The sequence below is a fragment of the Leptopilina boulardi genome, unplaced genomic scaffold (genome assembly GCF_019393585.1).
Source record: "Leptopilina boulardi isolate dan_hultmark-lab unplaced genomic scaffold, ZJU_Lbou_2.1 LbouV2_386, whole genome shotgun sequence".
Lineage (NCBI taxonomy): Eukaryota > Metazoa > Arthropoda > Insecta > Hymenoptera > Figitidae > Leptopilina > Leptopilina boulardi.
Window position 1 is genome coordinate 1,792,874 of NW_026137958.1, and position 19,352 is coordinate 1,812,225.

Consider the following 19,352-nt stretch of genomic DNA (forward strand, 5'->3'; position numbering starts at 1 on the left):
AAATTTGCAATTTTTTTTTTCATTAAATCTTTAATTAATTTTTCTAAAATATTGAAATAATTATAAATAATTGTTAATAAAGAAATAAATAACAAAAACAAAATTTTTATTATTTATTTTTATTTATTTAAAATTTTTTTTATTGCGATAAATAAATAATTATAAAATTTAAAATAATTAAAATCAAATATTAATTTATAATAAATAATTCTGGTATGTTAATAATTTTGTTTCTGCAAAATAATCTTTTCATCCATGCTAAATTCAGACAGCTCTTGCATATTTTATTCTCAACTAAAAAATTAAGATAAGACCTTCTTTTTTTTGTTTAAAACGGAGTTTGAAAAAAGTTCATGATTAATTTATACTTGTGCTTTATTTCCGTAAGATTTAATTTTCAATCGATTTAAATACTGGGACGTTATTTTAAAACTTAAAAGCTTAAATAACTCAGAAAGTTCACAGGAAAAAGGAAAGAAAAAAAAGTACTTTCATTTCAGTTGTTCTATATTTTCCCTACAAGTTTTCTTTTTTTTTTTTTAAATCTATTGTTCTTTTCCAAGAATAGTTCTATTTTCCATACTTCATACCTTCCATCTGTTTTCTTCACGTATAACAAGATAATCTTCGGGTTAAATAAATTCTAAAATAAATTTTCTTCTTTCACAATATAGTTTTTATAAATTATTTATTTGAAATTTATTTCTTTTGAATAAAAAGTTAATTTAATTATTCATTTTTTTTTTAATAAATAACTTTAATTACTTTTTATTTTCAATTCTATATGAACTTTTGAATGCGAGTATATTTAAATATATACAAAAGAATTGTGAGTACAAATGGAGAAAAATAAATTACGTAATTTTCTCTCTCTCTCTTCTTTTTTTTTTTATTGTGTGTGCATGTATATATTTTGTTTCTCTGTCTTCCCGTCTATTTGCAACAAGTCAGGGCACAGAAAATAAAGAGCAATTACAAATTAAACTCGAAACAAAGGTTTAAACTACGGAACGGAAACCTTTAATTAAAAGGTGCCTTTGAGGCGAAAAAATTTTTGTATCTCTCTTGTAATAGAAAAATTGTATTATATTTTTAATAAAAAAAAAAAAAAGGAGAAAACGAAGAAGAAAAAAAAATGGAATTTTTCTATATTTAATTTTTGAATAACCAATTATTTTTCATAGAAGAAAAAAATTATTGAGAAAAAATAAAAATCAACAATTTTTATTTTTATTTCTACTCTTAAAATATGATGAATATTTATTCATTACTTTTCTTTTGCGGAAAAATTTCATTTTTATTTCAAGATCAACCAACATATACTCTTGGGTGAGTTTTACGAGCTTTGCAATTCCCAAACTAAATTTTCATGCTTTACGTGAATCCCGATGAAACTTCAACTGACTCTATTAAAGAGACTTGTTTTCAAAAAAAGGAAAAATTTGAAAAATATTTTTATATATCAAAAATTTGATTCAAATATCAGTTACTAAACTATTATCAAATATTTATTTATTTTATAATTATAATTATAATTATAATTATAATTTTGTAATTATTATTTTTTAATTATTTCATAATTTTAATTTTATAATTATTATTTTTTAATTATTTTATAATTATAATTTTGTAATTATTATTTTTTAATTATAATTTTATATTTATTAATTTATACATAACAAAAATAAAATTGATTCAAAAAATATTTTTTTTAAATTAAAAAATCTCTTACAAGAAATTCTTAATGAAAAAATGAAATTTAATTATTTCGAAAAAAAAACAATAGTATAAATTTACATTTAATTAGTACCTGGAGCTCAATAAAAATATCAATATCACTCTTTGGGGATGCGTAATACAGATAACAATAAAAAAAAGAGAAAGAAAGAGATCAGACAATAAAATAATACCCAGATGGTTTTTTTCATTCTCTCGACTCGAAGGCGTAACGAAATGGGAGAGAGAAAAAAAAGAAGAGAGAGAGAGAGAGGGAGGGAGAGAGAGAGGGGGGGGAAATGACAAAATGCAAGTAGGACACAGTGAAATTGTAGAGGAAAAAAAAGGGGGAAAGAATATAAAGAAAAAGGTGATAGTATTCAACGTTTATAGCCTCGGGGCACGGTGTCGTTTAAGCCACCCCTGTCCACAAACCACCAACTCTTCTTGGTATTCTTCACTCTGCCACTTTTTACTACAACACTCTTAAGGTGATATCACAACGGCGTTGACGTCACGTGCTCATGAAACACATTTCTCCTTAACTAGACACCCTTTATCCCCTCTTAACATCCCCATCCTCTCATTCTCTCTCTTCCCCTTTCCTTTTTCTCTTCCTTACACACAACTTCAATGCCCACTTTTATCTTCGACCTTTTTTTTTATCATTCTTCTCCCACTTCTTCTTTACTATCAGAATCCTTTTTTTCAATTTTATTTTTTCTTTAATAATTTAAATCTACTCACGGAGAACGTAGTGATGTTGAATTTTTTAAAATCAGTAAAAAAAAAGTCTATTTAGTAATTGGAGAATTGTAAAATAATGAGTGGTAAAAGTTAGTTATAGTCAGACATAAAAATATAAATTAAGATTTGTGTCAGTAGTAAAGGTCAATGATAATCAGACTTAAAGTAGTAGTTATAGATTTTTAAGTGTAAAATAATAAATTTTTAATATCAGTAGTAAAATACTATTTTAGTCAGACAGAATATTAGGAAATCGATAAAAATGTCATATTTAAGTAGTAAAATTCAGTTTTAGTCAGACAGAACTTTCGAATAGGAAATAGATAAAAATGTCATATTTAAGTAGTATAAATCAGTTTCAGCTAGACCGAACTTTCGAATAGGAAATAGATAATAATTTCATATTTAAGTAGTAAAAATCAGTTTCAGTCAGACAGAACTTTTAAAAATTAACAATAATGTTGTATATAAGTAGTAAAAGTCAGTTATAACTTTCGAAAATCAAAAATGTTATATATAAGTAGTAAAAATTGGTTTCAGTCAGACATAAAAATATAAATCAAGATTTTTGTCAGTAGTAAAATTTAGTTATAATAAGACTTAAAATAGTAGATATAGATTTTTAGTATAAGAATAAAATAATAAATTTTTAATATCAGTAGTAAAATACTGTTCTAGTCAGACAGAATATTAGGAAATGGATGAAAATGCCAAATGTAAGTAGTAAACGTCAGTTATAGTCAGACGAAACTTTCGAAAATTAAAAATAATGTTACATATAAGTAGTAAAAGTCAGTTATAGTCAGACAAAACTTTCGAAAATTAACAATAATGCTGTATATCAGTATTAAAAGTCAGTTATAGTTAGACTGAACATTAGAAAATTAACAATGTAATGTCTAAGTAGTAAAAGTTAGTTATAGTCAGACATAAAAATAGAAATAAATATTTTTTCTTCAATAGTAACAGTCTGTAATAGGCATACTAAAAATAGAGAATGTATATTTTCACTATGAGTTAAAATTCATAAATTTTTACTATCAGTAGTAAAAGCACATAATAGTCAGACAGAACATTCGAAAATCGACAGTATCGCTAGAATCAGTAGTAAAAATCCGCTTTAGTCAGACTAAACAGTGGAAAACATGGAATATTCGAATCAAAAGTAAATTGTCTAAATTTTACTTATGACTATTTCAAAAATCGTGAATATAAGTAGTAGAAACCAGTTATGGTAAGACAGAAAAATTTTCATTTTCATGTTCGTGCAATTTTTTTTCCTAAAAAAATAATTGAGAATTTTTTTTTTGTCAACTCTTCCATTACTTTACTTTTTCTTTCTTCTTTTTTTTTTGAAACACGATTCTCATTTTCTCTCACATATTTGAAAAGTAACGAGTCTTTTCTATGTAACGCCAGCTTTTCTCAAACAAGTTTTTTTTTTTGGGCTAGAATAGAAAAAAAGGGATGCAAGGAGAACACGAGAGCTGAGACTATGATATTAAAAGAAGCTGATATGAAATTTATGTCTAGCGTGTGATGAAATTTCTTCAAAGAAGAATAATCATTTTCTATATAGAATAAAATAAAATTTTTGAACTTTTCTAAAAAGTAAACGTTTTTTATTAGCCTTGAACAAAAAATATATGGCGCACTTTTTAATTGGTCCAGTGGATGCTGAGCGAGGTTAAAATAAATTTTGCATTCTTAATAATGAATTCAGTATAAATAAAATTAAATAATAAATTTTTACATTTTACTTCCATTTTTGATTAAAAAATAATTTACATACAAGCGTAAAATGCTTTTAATCGAGATTACATCAAAAATTTAATTACGTAAAACATAAAAATCGAAATATTTAATAATAACAATTTTAGCCTCTGATGTATTTTAAAGCTAGTAATAAATATCTCTAATAAAAATTTATCCCTTTTTTGTAAAGTATATTTGAATAAAATATTATAAAAAAACAATTTTAAAATTTTCTAATCCGTATTTAGCGCTATTTTTAGAATAAAAAAAATTTTTTTTTTTTTATTTTTTACACGAGTCAGTGAAATCACGCGGAGGAGAAAATTGTTTTGCTTCGTCGACAAAACAAGTTTCTTGGCTTGCGGAAGTAAGTGCTGCATCATTCGAATTCGGTTCGTTGAAAAGGAGAAGCGGAAAAAGGAAAAGCTTCTTCTTATTCTTAGAACTGAGATATACTCACAAAACAAGGGATTTAAAGAAAACGAGGGACAAATTTAAACGAAGGGAGGAAAAATGGTTCGATAGCTTAGAACAATATAAAAAAAAGGAGAAAAAAAATTACACTTTTTTTTTGCAGTTAACTTTAAAAAAAGAAATTATAAATTAAAGGTGACGGCAAGTGGTTTCAACGAAATAATTAAAGACAAGTGGAATAAATTTCAAGTGGTTCAATTAAAAAACAAAAGTGAAACATTATTCTGAATAGCAGTTTCATTTCTCAACAGTGCATTTCATTAAATTCTAATTAAAAAGGAATTTTAATGAAAGAAAAAATTTAAAGCATTCATTTTATATTTATTGTTTTAATTTTTTTTTTAATTTTTCTTCTTCATTTATTCTTAAATAGAAAAATAAAGAAATTAAATAGAGAATAAAAATTTTACTATTGGCAAAAAAAAATTATATTTTACTATTTTAAAATGTGTAAAAATTTAAAAATTTTTTTTTCTAAATTGAAACTTTAGAATATATGCAAATTTCGTGATACCGTTTTTTTTATTAAGAAAAACGATTTTGAAATTGAATTTGACGGAAAAGTTTCCTGCTTGACCGGACTTCCTTGCGCGTTTTAAGCTCATCTATGGTTTTGTTCCACTTTGAAAAGTTAAAGGTCGTTTTCGAGTTGCTGTTCTCGTTGGGACTTTGGATTTCTGACAATGGAGAACAAGTATCCCGACGAACGTGGCTAACGGATTATGAGAAAAGTTTAGATACATTCGTAAATGTTCTATCTTGCCACTGTTATATATATATATGAGAGAGGGACTGTTTCAAAGCTCTATATCAACAAAGCAAGAATAAACCTTCCTCTCCCGTGTAGATACACTCGATTTTCAAAGTTGAAAATTTACTATTACATTGGCTTCCATAACTGTATATAATTATTCTCTGCGTATATAAATAGTGTAAGTCAACTTTTTTTTTTTGTCAATAATACATATTTCACGTTTTTTTATTTATTATTTTATTTATTTATTAATTTTAGCAAATTAATAACAAATTATGATTTGTAAATTAATTTTACAAAATTTGTTACAAATTATCATAAAAATTAATTTTAGCAAAACTATTAAAAAATAATAATTTGTCAATTAATTTTAACAAATTATAATTTGTAAATTTTAGCAAAATTATTAATTATTGACAAATTATAATTTTTTTCTACACGGAAAGAAAAGGAATGGTTGGGCCAACCATACACTGAGAAAAATGTTTAGTCAGAGCAACCAAAATTTGGTTGGGCCAACAAAAAAATTTTGTTAGTATTTAAGCAACCAAACTATTTGTTTGAGTCAACCAAAAAATTAGGTTGAGTGTTTTTTGTTGGCATAACAAAAATGTTTGGTTAGCTCAAACAAATTTTTTTTGTTAGGTCAACAAAAATGTGTGGTTGATGAAACCAACAGTTTTTTTTGTAAAATTAAAAATTTTATTATACCTTATCTTTTTTCTTTTTATCATCTTTATTTATTTCATTGTTTATTTATTATCAATTTAACATTGAATTTATATTCATCCAATTGAAATATTTATGGACTTTGAAAAATCTCACCTCCGCCTGGGATCGAACCTCTGTTTTAAAACTGAAAGTCGGGAGCTCTGACCACTGGACTACCCATCCTTGTGAGAGATTTAAACTAACTGTTCTCTTAAGCTATGAGCTAAGAGCGAATTAAACTATTTGGTTGTCGCAACCAAATTTTGGTTAGGACAACAAACGATCATTTGGTTTCTGAGACCAAACTATTTTGTTGTGTTAACCAAATTATTTTGTTGTCGTAACTAAATTTTGGTTGGAATTTAAAAATGTTCAACCAAATAATTTTGTTGGCCTAACCAAATGTTTGGTTGAGATAACCCTACGACTTTGTTTCAGCCAACCAAAATTTGGTTACAAGAACCAAAATTGCCTAACCAAACAATTTTGTTGCAAACACTAAATTTTTTTTCTCAGTGTAGGTATTGATAAATACGTTCCATCAATATTATATGGTTACCACAACCATATCTTTAGTTGATACAACCATAGTATGGTTGGCCTAACCAAAGGTTAGGTTGTCACATCAAAATGACGAAAAATTGCAAATTTTGATGTGTCAACCTGACCTTTGGTTGCGCCAACCATACTATGGTTGTATCAACTAAAGATATGGTTGTGGTAACCATATAATATTGATGGGACGTATTTATCAATACCTATGGTTGGCCCAACCATTTCTTTTTCTCCGTGTATTTATACAAAATTACACTTTTTTTTATACTGTCTGACAAAAAAGTGAGTGTTACTACTAATAATAAAATTTCACGATTTTTGAATCTTTCCATCTGAAGAAAACTGACTTTTACTACTGCTTGCATTACGTAATGACGTTTGCAAAAATCATCTCCAATATGTAACATATTTCACAACCTGGAGAAAAGATTTATGGTACTCGAGAAATATAAATATACATATTGAAATTGGGGTAATATTTTTGTGCTAAAGTGGAACTTTTGATGAGGGAAAAAGATGTATGTGATATTTTTATATATATATATATATATATATATATATATATCAGGAAGTCAGTGCAGGAAGTTCTTTGATATACGTGTCCAGAAAAGCAACTGGGTCGTTGATTCGATTTTGTATATATATAATTTCGCAGAGTTGAAAGAAAAACCCGATTCTTGATCATCGATGGGAAAAAAAGGGGGAGGAGATGGGGACAAATATATATATATATATATATATATATGTACACACACACGTGGGTCAAGTCAGGTCAGGGCTTCAGGCCAAACGATTTGCAAGTACATGATGTTCCTCTCGACATTCATTTCTTTTCTGCTTTGCCCTGCGGATATATAGAAAAATCAAAGCAAAAATGTATCCATGTATTCCCGTCTGTTGCCCTCTCTCTCTTTCTCTCTTTTTTTCTCTATTTTAAAACAATTGCACTGGCAAAATTGCGATAAAAAAAATTTATATTTATTCCAAAACACTTTCCAAACTAATTACATAATTTATGAGTCGGTATCAAAATTATAAAAAAAAAATTGTCAAATTTTACTAATTGAATTAGTTACACAGAAAAATTAGTTTATTTTTAAAAAATCTAAAAGTGAATTTAACTGATAATTGGTTTGACTAATATTTTTAACTAATTCAAAAATTTAAAAAGTATTCGCTATACCCAAGTAGCAGGTAATATTACATAAATATTAAACGGAAATATTACAGTAATTTTACAGTAATGGTACTGTAATATTACCGCTTAATATTACTATAATAATACTGAAAATACTACTGTAATATTTGAAAATACTACTGTAACATTACTGTAATATTAAGCGGTGATATTACTGCAATATTTCCATTTAGTATTGCTGTAATATTACATGTTACTGTAATACTACTGTAATATTTTGAAATACTACTGTAATGTAACCACTTAAATTATTGTAATAGTACTGTAATATTTTGAAATACTACTGTAATGTAACCACTTAAATTATTGTAATAGTACTGTAATATTACTGTAATATCATCGCTTAATATTATAGTAATAGTGATATTACAGTAATATTACATTAGTATTTCAAAATATTACAGTAATATTAAACTAATATTAAGCGGAAATATTACAATAATATTATACCTAGTGATATTAAAGTGCTTTTAAAATAATATTATAGTAATATTACAGTAGTATTATAGTAATATTAGCCGGTAATGTTACTGTAATATTACAGTAATGTTACATGTAATATTACTGTAATATTACGTAACTATCATATATATTCTATATATAATATGTGTAACTGGAAAATTCATCAGGGAAAAATTTTTTGTTTCAGAACTGCGTTTCACTTCATCGAGCATTTCAACTTTAAATTCGACATTTGTGAGAGGTTTGTAATTTAGTTTTATATCTACTCTTTTGAGCATTTTATTACGTAAGTTATGGAGAGAAAGGTGATTCTGGGGAGAATATCGTAAAGGTTTACACTCGCCTGGAAGCAGAGGGTACACAAACAGTGGAATTACACTGGAGATTACTTATGAAAGGAAGTAACATAAGCGAGCGAGCGAGAGGGAAAGAGAGAAAAAAAAGTAGAGAAATAGAAAGAGAGAGAGAGAGAGAGTAAAGAATCAGAAAAATCGCTCTCTAAACCCAATCTATTTCACTGTTCTCCAAGCTTCATGAAAGCGGATAAAATTATAATTTCCTTACAGCTGTTGCATCCGACATTTCCTAGCGATTTTACAGAAAAATAAAGAAAAAGAAAAAGCTTTTTATACTTTTGCATATATTTTTCTTTCTCTCTCTTAGAAAAAGAAAGTACAGGTAATTCTTTTTTTTTATTCACAGTATTCATTGTGAATAAATAGAGGAAAATTAAATGTTTACTTTGGTTACTTTTCAAAAAATAGTGAAAAAAGTAAACTTTTTTAAAATAAATCAATAAATTTTATTTAAATTTATTTATTATAAATAAAAATATTTTTTTAAATAAAATTAATTTGTATTTTTTTTTTTGCAATTTGTATTAACAAATAAAATATTATTCTTTTGGAGATTAAAAGCTTGATTATCGGAATGATAGTGTAACACGTGACAAGCAAAGTGGACACGTGAAACATTGCACAAAGACTAAAGTGGATCACCTGTAATTCGATTCGATGTGCTTCATTCATGTAAGTCATGGTATCAGGTGTGAAATAAATTCAAAGCAAGTGCTACTTTCGGATTACAATATTTATATAGGGGAGATTGAAATTAAAAAAAAAAATTATACACTAATAGGAAAATGGTACAAATAAATAATTTTATTTAAAAAAATTATGGTAAAATAAGAAATAATTTCAATTAATCCAATAGTGCAGAATAAAAATGTCTGCCAAAAACTGATATTTACTACTGACAGTAGAATTGTACGAATTTATGTTACGTCTGACTAAACACTGACTTTCACTACTAATGTAAAAAAAAATTCATAATTCAGCGGAAATTTTTTATATTTTTTCTAACAAAATTATTTTTATGCTAAAAACCTTACGTTACACAGAAAATTAAAAGGCATTAAAATAAGCTGCAACTCTTATTATTTTAATACCTTATAATTTTCTGTGTCTGACTAAAACATTGTTTCACTACTTATACCAATGTTCCATCAGTATTAATCATTATGTCTGAAATAATTTTTACTACATATGATAAAATTACACTTACGATAAATTACAAGAATTTAAAACACTTACGTCTGACTAAAACCTTTTTTTCTACTTATATCAATGTTCAATATATATTAATCGTTGTCTGACTAAAATTGGTTTTACTACTGATAATAAAATTACAAGAATTTAAAATACGATGTCTGACTAAAATACACTTTTTTTTACTGAATTCGAAGCCTCATGTCTGATTAACATTGACTTTTACTACTCTAAAATTCTGTCTGACTGAAAATTTCGTTTACTACTGCTTAAGACATTTATTCAACAAGTCCACAGTTATTAAAAAAATTCAGTAATATAGAAAATCCGTTTAATGAAAATTCCTCAAAATAATAATTCGAAATAAAAATACAGCTAAAAAATAATTAATTATAAAAAAAAATAATTAAAATTCTAAATAGGGTCAGTCGGGGTAAATCCGAACGCTAATTATTTCAGCTTAATTAAAATTTTTAAAAATAAGTTCGATATGAGAATTTTTACCTCAGATCCTCTTGAAGAGATTCTAAGTATTATCCCATTTTTTGTTTGTTAATTAGCAACAGCATAAACAAAGATAACAAGTATTGCAAAAAAGATTGAAAATCAAAGATGACACTCTTTCAGTATTTTGTCTCGTATTTGAAGAAAAAGAAGCTAAAAATTCATTTTATTATTTATAATTGTTTGTTATGAATACTAGAACAGAAACTATATTTGATTTTTGCCTTCTGTAAAATTTTATTAATAATATCAGACCGTTCGTATTTACCCAAGAAAATTGGAAAACTGGGGTAAATCCGAACGGTATTTTTAATAATTTTTTTTTACATCAAAGCCACACAAAATTGTTTTTATTTGATTACACTATTATTTTAACATTATAAAAGTACATAGAAAAAAGTTTTTCTTTCTATATGTATCCTCGTTAGTAATTAATAAGCAGAAACTTAATCTCTGTTCTCTCGAAGGAGTGTTTCAATTTTTTTGCCAAATGGTTTGTTGAAAAAAGTTTTTCAGGATCTTAATAAAATTTGGTATTCTACGGTTTTTGGGGTCGCTAATTACCAATTTGAAGTCAGTTTTTCAAAATTCAAAATGGCGGACGAGAATTAAAAAATTCATTGGATTCGCTCGAAAATTGTTACTCGGGGGGTTTCAGGGTTAGCAAATTTGATCATTTTTAAAAATAAGTTTTAGGAAAGTCCGCCATTTTGAATTTAAAAAATTTGACTTTTATTTTTGTATTTACATTCAATCACTCCAAAATACTTTCTGTACCAAGTTTTGCAAAAATCCGTTATGATTTGATAAAGTTATTGAAGGTTTTAATTGTGTAATGCATTTTAATTTTTAACCTGTTTGATTTTTGTATTTATATATGATGCATTATTACATAATAGGTTTATTATCGTATTTTTTTGAGTTTTTATATAAGTTTAACAATTGCAATACTTTAAATTTATTTTCCCTAAGATTTTTCTGAAATACAGTGGCGTTCGTATTTACCCCCATATTTTAGGAAAGTTGCAAAGTATCGAGGTAAATACGAACGCTAAGTTTCCTGCGATTGTAATTTATCAAAAAAATTTTCTACCCCATAAAATTGTTCTATGGAAGTAAAGTAACAACTTCATGCACCAGAATACCAGAAGTATTTTTTTTTTAAAGAAAAAACTTATGTTATTGTTGAAACTTCACAGAGAAAAGTGAGTGTTGTTTTTGTTGCGGCCAATTTCTTAATGGGGTAATTATGATGAGGCTAAAAATTCAAATTTACCTTTGTTGGGTAGAGATGGGTTGTGACGCGTCACTGAAAGCTTCTGATGTAAATCACGTATTTATTTACGACAAAAACTATAGCACACTAGTAAATTACAAGATTTATCTTGACAATTGTCGAAAATACGTTTAATATAAATATGTGTGAGGTTATATGTGTATAATAAAATAACTAAAATACTGTTATAAAAAAAATTAAATTTTAAAAATTATAAAGAAATATTAAGAATAAATAAATTTATTCTTTTAATAAATTTATTGAAAAGATCTCAAGTTAATCTTACAACATTTCTTCATTTAGTACTATTATCATATGAATTCTTCAATTTCAGAGAACTATTGTGATTTTTAATTTTTTTGAAACAATCCTTAGAGTTAGACACAACGAATCAAACAGTTTTCATAATTTTTTTTAATTCTCATATTTTTGCTATAATTTGTTATACAAAGATATAAATAAATTAGCTTACAAATGAAAAAATTCGTATATGTTACCTGAATATATATTTCTAAAGTAATATTAAGTAACATTAAATGAAAATTGTAGTCTTAATAATGTGAAAAATGATACAATTTGAATAAATTTATATTTTTTTAAACAAGAAGTATTGTTGCGATTGCGAATATGAGGTAAAGCTTTTTCGACATACATATTATTGCTTTTCATTATGCGTGTATACTGAAAAACGAAAATCCTCTTCAAACGAAAAATGAAACCTATAAAACAATGAAAATAGAAAACATTCATTTACATTAAAACATTTTTAAATGAAATAATTTTTCTTCATATAAGAATTATTTTTCATCTTCCATTGAAAACAAATCTTCTGAAATTACTATTTATGTTCTTTGTTAAAACTGTTTTTTAATACATAATTTGGAAATAATTATAAATAAACAAATTCTTGAAATAAAAGTCCAGAACGGTTGTGTTGTGTCCATAATTATTTATAATTCGTTAGTAAAAATTGTTAATTTCTATTTTTAAAGATGGTAAAAGAATTTTACATAAATATTTAATTACTGACTGGAATTGTTTTTAACATTTACAAAAATGGTAATTAAAGATTTTTACCTATAAATTGTACTTAAATAAGGACACGATACAAACATTCTGGGCCTTTTCATTTCCATATTATATATTTTAAAATTACCTTTCAGTGTAAAATAATTCTCCTTTAAATAAAACCAGACTCGAATCGTTTTATTCCGTTAATATATATAATATATATAATATATGTATATATAAATTTATTCAAATTGTATCATTTTTTTCATTATTAAGATTACAATTTTCATTTATTGTTACTTAATATTACTTTAGAAATATATATACTTTTTATATTTGAAATTATTGAAAAAATAAAAATCGATTTTTTCGGAAATAAGGATCCTTTTAACTGTTCAGGTCACATATACGAATTTTTTCACTTATAAGCTAATTTATTTATATCCTTGTATAACAAATTACATTTAAAAAAATTATGAAAACTGCTTGATTCGTTGTATCTAACCTTGAGGAGTGTATAATAAAAAGGACTAATGCTTTCAGTGACGTTTCACAACTTATCTCTAATAGGGTAAAAAAAATTTCTTCTAAAATAGGTAGAATTGAAATTTTCTCCTATTTCCAGTGTTAAAATGACACCTTTGGGCTAAAGTTTGTTGCAGGTTATTTTAACACTGAATTCAGTGTGAAAATAACACTCACTTTTCTCTGTGTTACTAAAAGCGTTCGGATTTACCCCAGTTGACCCTAATGAAAATTCCAACTAATTTTTATAACAAATTCCCGCATCCCGAAATTTTGAAACAAATTTCCCTCCATTACCCAAAATTCATTTTCAAAATGTATTAATCTACGAGTGAAAAAAATAATGGAAATACGGTTTATATAAGTGCAGATGGAAAGTGCTCTCTGGATTTTCGTGAAAGTAAACGAAGCGTAAAAAGGTACAAAGGCCACAGATCGGAGTAATTTAATTAGCGCCACTTGAACACAGAATTGCTTCGAGTGAGAATTTTCTTGTACATATATACATATATATATATATAGAAAGTATATTTAGTGGTGTTGAACAGAGAGAGAGAGAGAGAAAGTACCGTGCATGATGCGATCTCTCGGTATAAGTAGATTTCTACATATACCTGGATTCACTTGAATGGTAGTAGTAGTAGTAGTAGTGGTGGTGGTATATTGATCCACCAAAGAAACTCCTGGTCGTCGTACGAGGACTATACCCCAACGTTCGCCACTCTTTATCAGTCCTTGTTTCCCCCCTCCTCCCCTTTCCACCTCTCCCTCCATATGACACTCGTCCAATCGTATCTTTCGACTAACCTTCTCTCCTATGCGCTTCGAGTTTCATAGCAAACCCTCTCGACAGAGTTAGAAGTACAGTGGCAATTTCTACCCCCCCCCCAACCCTTTCCACCCTCTTTCACCCAAAGCTCATATAATACCCTTTCGCGGAACTAAAAGTCATTTCAATGCCAACCACCACCGTTGGGGGAGTAAAGATCTTCAATTCATGGTGTACCGATTTATGATAAAATTGATTTTCTCAGAAAATGCGGCTTTGAAAAGTTTCACCTTTACCTCTACCCCTCCCCTTAACCTTCCCTTATCTAAAGTCAAAGAATGACTTCGATATCGATTGAAAGGAAAAAAAAAACAGGAAATTTTCCTTCGATTTTTATGGGACTCTTCGGGTATTTTATACCTATCGTTTCAAATAAGGATAGGGTAAACCCCCCCACCCTCCAAAAAAAACGATAAGAGACCGGAAAAATAAATTCAAAAATAAATAATTGAAAAATTATTTTAGAAAAAAAAAAAATGATATTCCATTTTTTTTTAATGTAAAAAAAAAATTCTACTTTTCTGTTAGTACTTTTCAAATAATAAATTTCTCTCAGAGTTTAAATGAACAAAAGTGACAATTTTATTCAAATATTTAAACTATAAAGGTAGCACATTTTTTTTAAAAAGATATCGAAAAATTTATGATCAGTGAAAAAAAAAAAAAAAATTTGTGAGTACATTGCAAATCGTCAACTTTTTATAGTCTCTCTCTCTCTCCCTTCTCTCTTGCATATTACTGCATGAAACATTTTTCACGATACTCATGACAATTTCACAAACGCAGATACGAGTTTAAAAAAAAATAAAAACTCCTGTTTTCATAAATACTATCCTGACAGTCTATAAATTACAAATCACTCGCTGTTTATTGATAAAAGATTATTACAAAATATATATATACATTAAATAAATATTTTGCATTCTTCAAAAAATTGAATTTCATGGAAAATAATTATTAAAAAAAAGATAAAAATATAATGATATTATTAGAATATTATTACTATTATTATTACTACTATTATTTCATTATAATATCTCAATCAAAAATTTACTAATGGCGCAGTACTGGCACCCAGTATTGGCGCCAGAGTTGGCGTAACTTTGGGATGATAACATTTTACCAGTATTGGCTACCAGAGTTGCCACCAGTATTGGTAACCACTACTGGTTCAGTACTGGTCGAGTACTGTCAGTTTTGTAATTTATTGTATACGAAAAGAAAGCTTTAACTCTAACAGAGATAAATTTCACTCCAGGTAATACTTTTTTGGTATACTTAGGAAAAAGTGTCTGAAATTTTTAGTAACCCAACACAAATTAAATATTAATTAAATTAGTCAACTAACTAATTAATATTTTATTATATAAAATCGAAAACGCCAAGAATTTTTATTCTTTCTTATAATATATATTGCAAATTATTATTTTAAAAAATCAAAAAATAAATATAAAAATATATTTATTGTAAAGCCAAAGTTTTTATAATATATAAAAACAGTTCAGTAAAAATAAAAATGTTTATAAAATAATTATAATGTATATAGTTATGCAATTAACTATTTAATTATTTTATTATTCACTTTAATTTATTAATTATTATATCAAATATAAATAAATTAACATTGAATTCAATTCAATTTACATAAAACAAAATTAGTTTACAAATTAACTCATCACAAATATAATGATTTAATAAATAATTAAATACTAAATTCCTGAAATTAGGTAATTATTAAAAAAATTATCTAAATTATTTTTAAATTAACATTAAATTTTTGTTTATAATTCACTTTTGGGAAAAAACTCAAGAATAACATCCAGACACAAATTACAATAATTTTATTGACCATTGAAATATATAAGTTTGTAGGTTTAACTATTTTTTATAATTTCTATATTAAGAAAGGTTAATTATATATTTTATATTATTGATAATATAACATTTGTGCAATTTTACTTGCGATTGTATTTAATTTTTTTAAATTAAATTTATATTTTAAAATTTATTTTAAAAAATATTAATTTTTTATAAACAAATTTATTTATTTTTAGTTTGATCTTTTAAAATTTTTTTTGGTTTATTGCTTATCTGAAAATAAAAAGAAAATCTTGCAAAATGTTTTAGACTTAGTCTCAGGAAACTTTTTGTTTAAATAATTTTACCCACAGAAAAGCAAAATAATGTAGATTTTAATTTTGAAAAATAAAATCAAGTTAAAAAAATTTTGATGAACAAAATATTTAAACAAAAAAATTCATCGGGTTCACTCTAGAACTTTTTGTAAACTAGTATTAATCAAAAAGAAAAGCCAGTACTGGCTCAATATCGGCTCAGTACTGGTTTTCCAGTACTGGGAGGGTGGTACCGTACCAGTACTGATAAAATATAAATACCAGTACTTGTTCAGTACAGACTGCCCAGTCTCGGCAGCCAATACTGAACCAGTACTGCGCCAGTAGTCAACTCTGGTATAATACTGAAATTTTTGGTTGGGATTTTATTATTATTATTTTTATTATTATTATTATTATTATTATTATTATTATTATTTTTATTATTATTATTATTATTATTATTATATTATTATTATATAATAACCATCAAGGGAAAAAAGAGAATTTTTCTGAATAATAATTATATTTTAATTAAAACTTTCAAGTTACTTTTAGAGTAAAGGGAGGAGATAAATTTTCGACTCGCCTGGTACTTTGAACGACTATTTATTGTCGAAGCTTGGCCCAGTGAAAGGCTAAGTAAACATATATATATATATATATATATATATTCGCAAAAAACGAATCGAGGGAAATGTAAATCCTCTTATCTTCGAAGAAAAGCGACGTTGTTGTAACGTGGGTTCTGTTAAAAAAAAAAAGAAAAAAAAAAATTTCCCTCCCAACCTGATGTAAAGAGACTTCCATTAATTTTCCTTGTATCCAATCGTAATTTGTTCTTTACAAAATTCTATTTCCACGATTTAAATTACTTTCATTTAAAAACGAAACTTCACACTTAATTCATTATTATTGTCATTTTATTTTTTTTTCATCAAAAGCTGTTTTTTTTTCTTCAATTTCTCCTCCTAATAGTTTTGCGGCGAAATTGCATTTTTTTTTGTCACAATCTAAATCTGTTTCTATTATATAATGGAAACTTGATTTTCTTATCAGATCAAACTCGACTATTGAATAAATATTTTTAAATCAGTTTATTGATTTTTTTAAGCTTACTAAACAGAAAATTTTTTAGTAATGTTTTTTTTTTAATTCACTTTTTGCTTCCTCGTGGAGGAAGCTTTGTAGTCCTTTCGTTTATAAAACTTTTCAAAGTGGCGGAAACAAATTTTTTTCTTTATAGAAACATGTTATATGAGATCCTGATCAATTGTCCGGATGTATGTATGTGTGTGTGTGTGTGTGTGTGTGTGTGGATCCTTTTTTTGTTTAGAAGATAACTTTAACAGGTTTTAATGGATTTAGATAAAATTTAGTAGGCTCATTTATCATATTAATATCTCAAATCTGACCAAAGGATTTTGAAAAATACTCCAAAAAAAAAATTTTATGGTCTTTTTTCCAAAAATTTTTTTTTAATCGAAAAAATTTTTAAATAGAAAAATTTAAGGTTATATATAATATAATCGTATTCTTTACGTCAAGACGAATCGATCAATATATAAAGTATTCATTTCAGGTAAATTTAAAGAATTAATGAAAGTTAAAAAATCAAAAATTCACATTTTGTCAATAAAATTTTGCTTTCTCCACGAGGAAGCAAATTTTTTTGCTGATCGTAAAGAGGAAGCAAAATGTTCATGTAATGAACATCTAAATTTACAACTTTTTGGTAAGTTTTTTAAATGCTTTTGGATGCGATTTGGTGGTAAAAAAGGTCTTCCTCTACTCGGATTTGGGTGTCAATTTTTTTCTACACTTTTCGGTGTATTTTGTGCAAGAATATGCAATAAAATCGTCTGCCTAAGAAAAATTGAATTTTTTTGGTAAGTTTTTTATGCGTTTGGGAGCGTTTTTGGTCATAAAAAGGGTCTTCCACTACTCGGATTTAAGTGTCAATTTTTTTCTACACTTTTCGGTGTATTTTGTGCAAGAATATGCAATAAAATCGTCTGCCGAAGAAAAATTGAATTTTTTTTAATATTTTTATGCTTTTGGATGCGTTTTTGGTCATAAAAAGGGTCTTCCTCTACTCGGATCAGGGTGTCGATTTTTTTCTACACTTTTCGGTGTATTTTGTGCAAGAATATGGAATAAAATCGTCTGCCTAAGAAAAATTGAATTTTTTTGGTAAGTTTTTTATGCTTTTGGGAGCGTTTTGGTCATAAAAAGGGTCTTCCTCTACTCGGATCTGGGTGTCAATTTTTTTCTACACTTTTCGGTGTATTTTGTGCAAGAATATGCAATAAAATCGTCTGCCGAAGAAAAATTGAATTTTTTAAAATATTTTTATGCTTTTGGATGCGTTTTTGGTCATAAAAAGGGTCTTCCTCTACTCGGATCAGGGTGTCAATTTTTTTCTACACTTTTCGGTGTATTTTGTGCAAGAATATGGAATAAAATCGTCTGCCTAAGAAAAATTGAATTTTTTTGGTAAGTTTTTTATGCTTTTGGGAGCGTTTTGGTCATAAAAAGGGTCTTCCTCTACTCGGATCTGGGTGTCAATTTTTTTCTACACTTTTCGGTGTATTTTGTGCAAGAATATGCAATAAAATCGTCTGCCGAAGAAAAATTGAATTTTTTTTAATATTTTTATGCTTTTGGATGCGTTTTTGGTCATAAAAAGGGTCTTCCTCTACTCGGATCAGGGTGTCAATTTTTTTCTACACTTTTCGGTGTATTTTGTGCAAGAATATGGAATAAAATCGTCTGCCTAAGAAAAATTGAATTTTTTTGGTAAGTTTTTTATGCTTTTGGGAGCGTTTTGGTCATAAAAAGGGTCTTCCTCTACTCGGATCTGGGTGTCAATTTTTTTCTACACTTTTCGGTGTATTTTGTGCAAGAATATGCAATAAAATCGTCTGCCGAAGAAAAATTGAATTTTTTTTAATATTTTTATGCTTTTGGATGCGTTTTTGGTCATAAAAAGGGTCTTCCTCTACTCGGATCAGGGTGTCAATTTTTTTCTACACTTTTCGGTGTATTTTGTGCAAGAATATGGAATAAAATCGTCTGCCTAAGAAAAATTGAATTTTTTTGGTAAGTTTTTTATGCTTTTGGGAGCGTTTTGGTCATAAAAAGGGTCTTCCTCTACTCGGATCTGGGTGTCAA

The 19,352-nt window shown here is 26.6% G+C and overlaps 2 protein-coding genes across 2 annotated transcripts in view; one reads left to right on the plus strand and one right to left on the minus strand.

Annotated features, from left to right (window-relative positions):
* LOC127288415 (uncharacterized) overlaps positions 1-19,352 on the minus strand; it is a 261,749-nt gene that overhangs the window by 85,337 nt on the left and 157,060 nt on the right. The gene's annotated exons all lie outside the window — the stretch shown is intronic.
* Positions 1-19,352, plus strand: part of LOC127288453 (uncharacterized) — a 138,743-nt gene that overhangs the window by 46,240 nt on the left and 73,151 nt on the right. Inside the window, exon 4 of the mRNA XM_051315916.1 lies at positions 8,560-8,613. Within this exon, the coding sequence (XP_051171873.1) occupies positions 8,560-8,613 (54 nt within the window). The remainder of the gene's footprint in view (positions 1-8,559; positions 8,614-19,352) is intronic.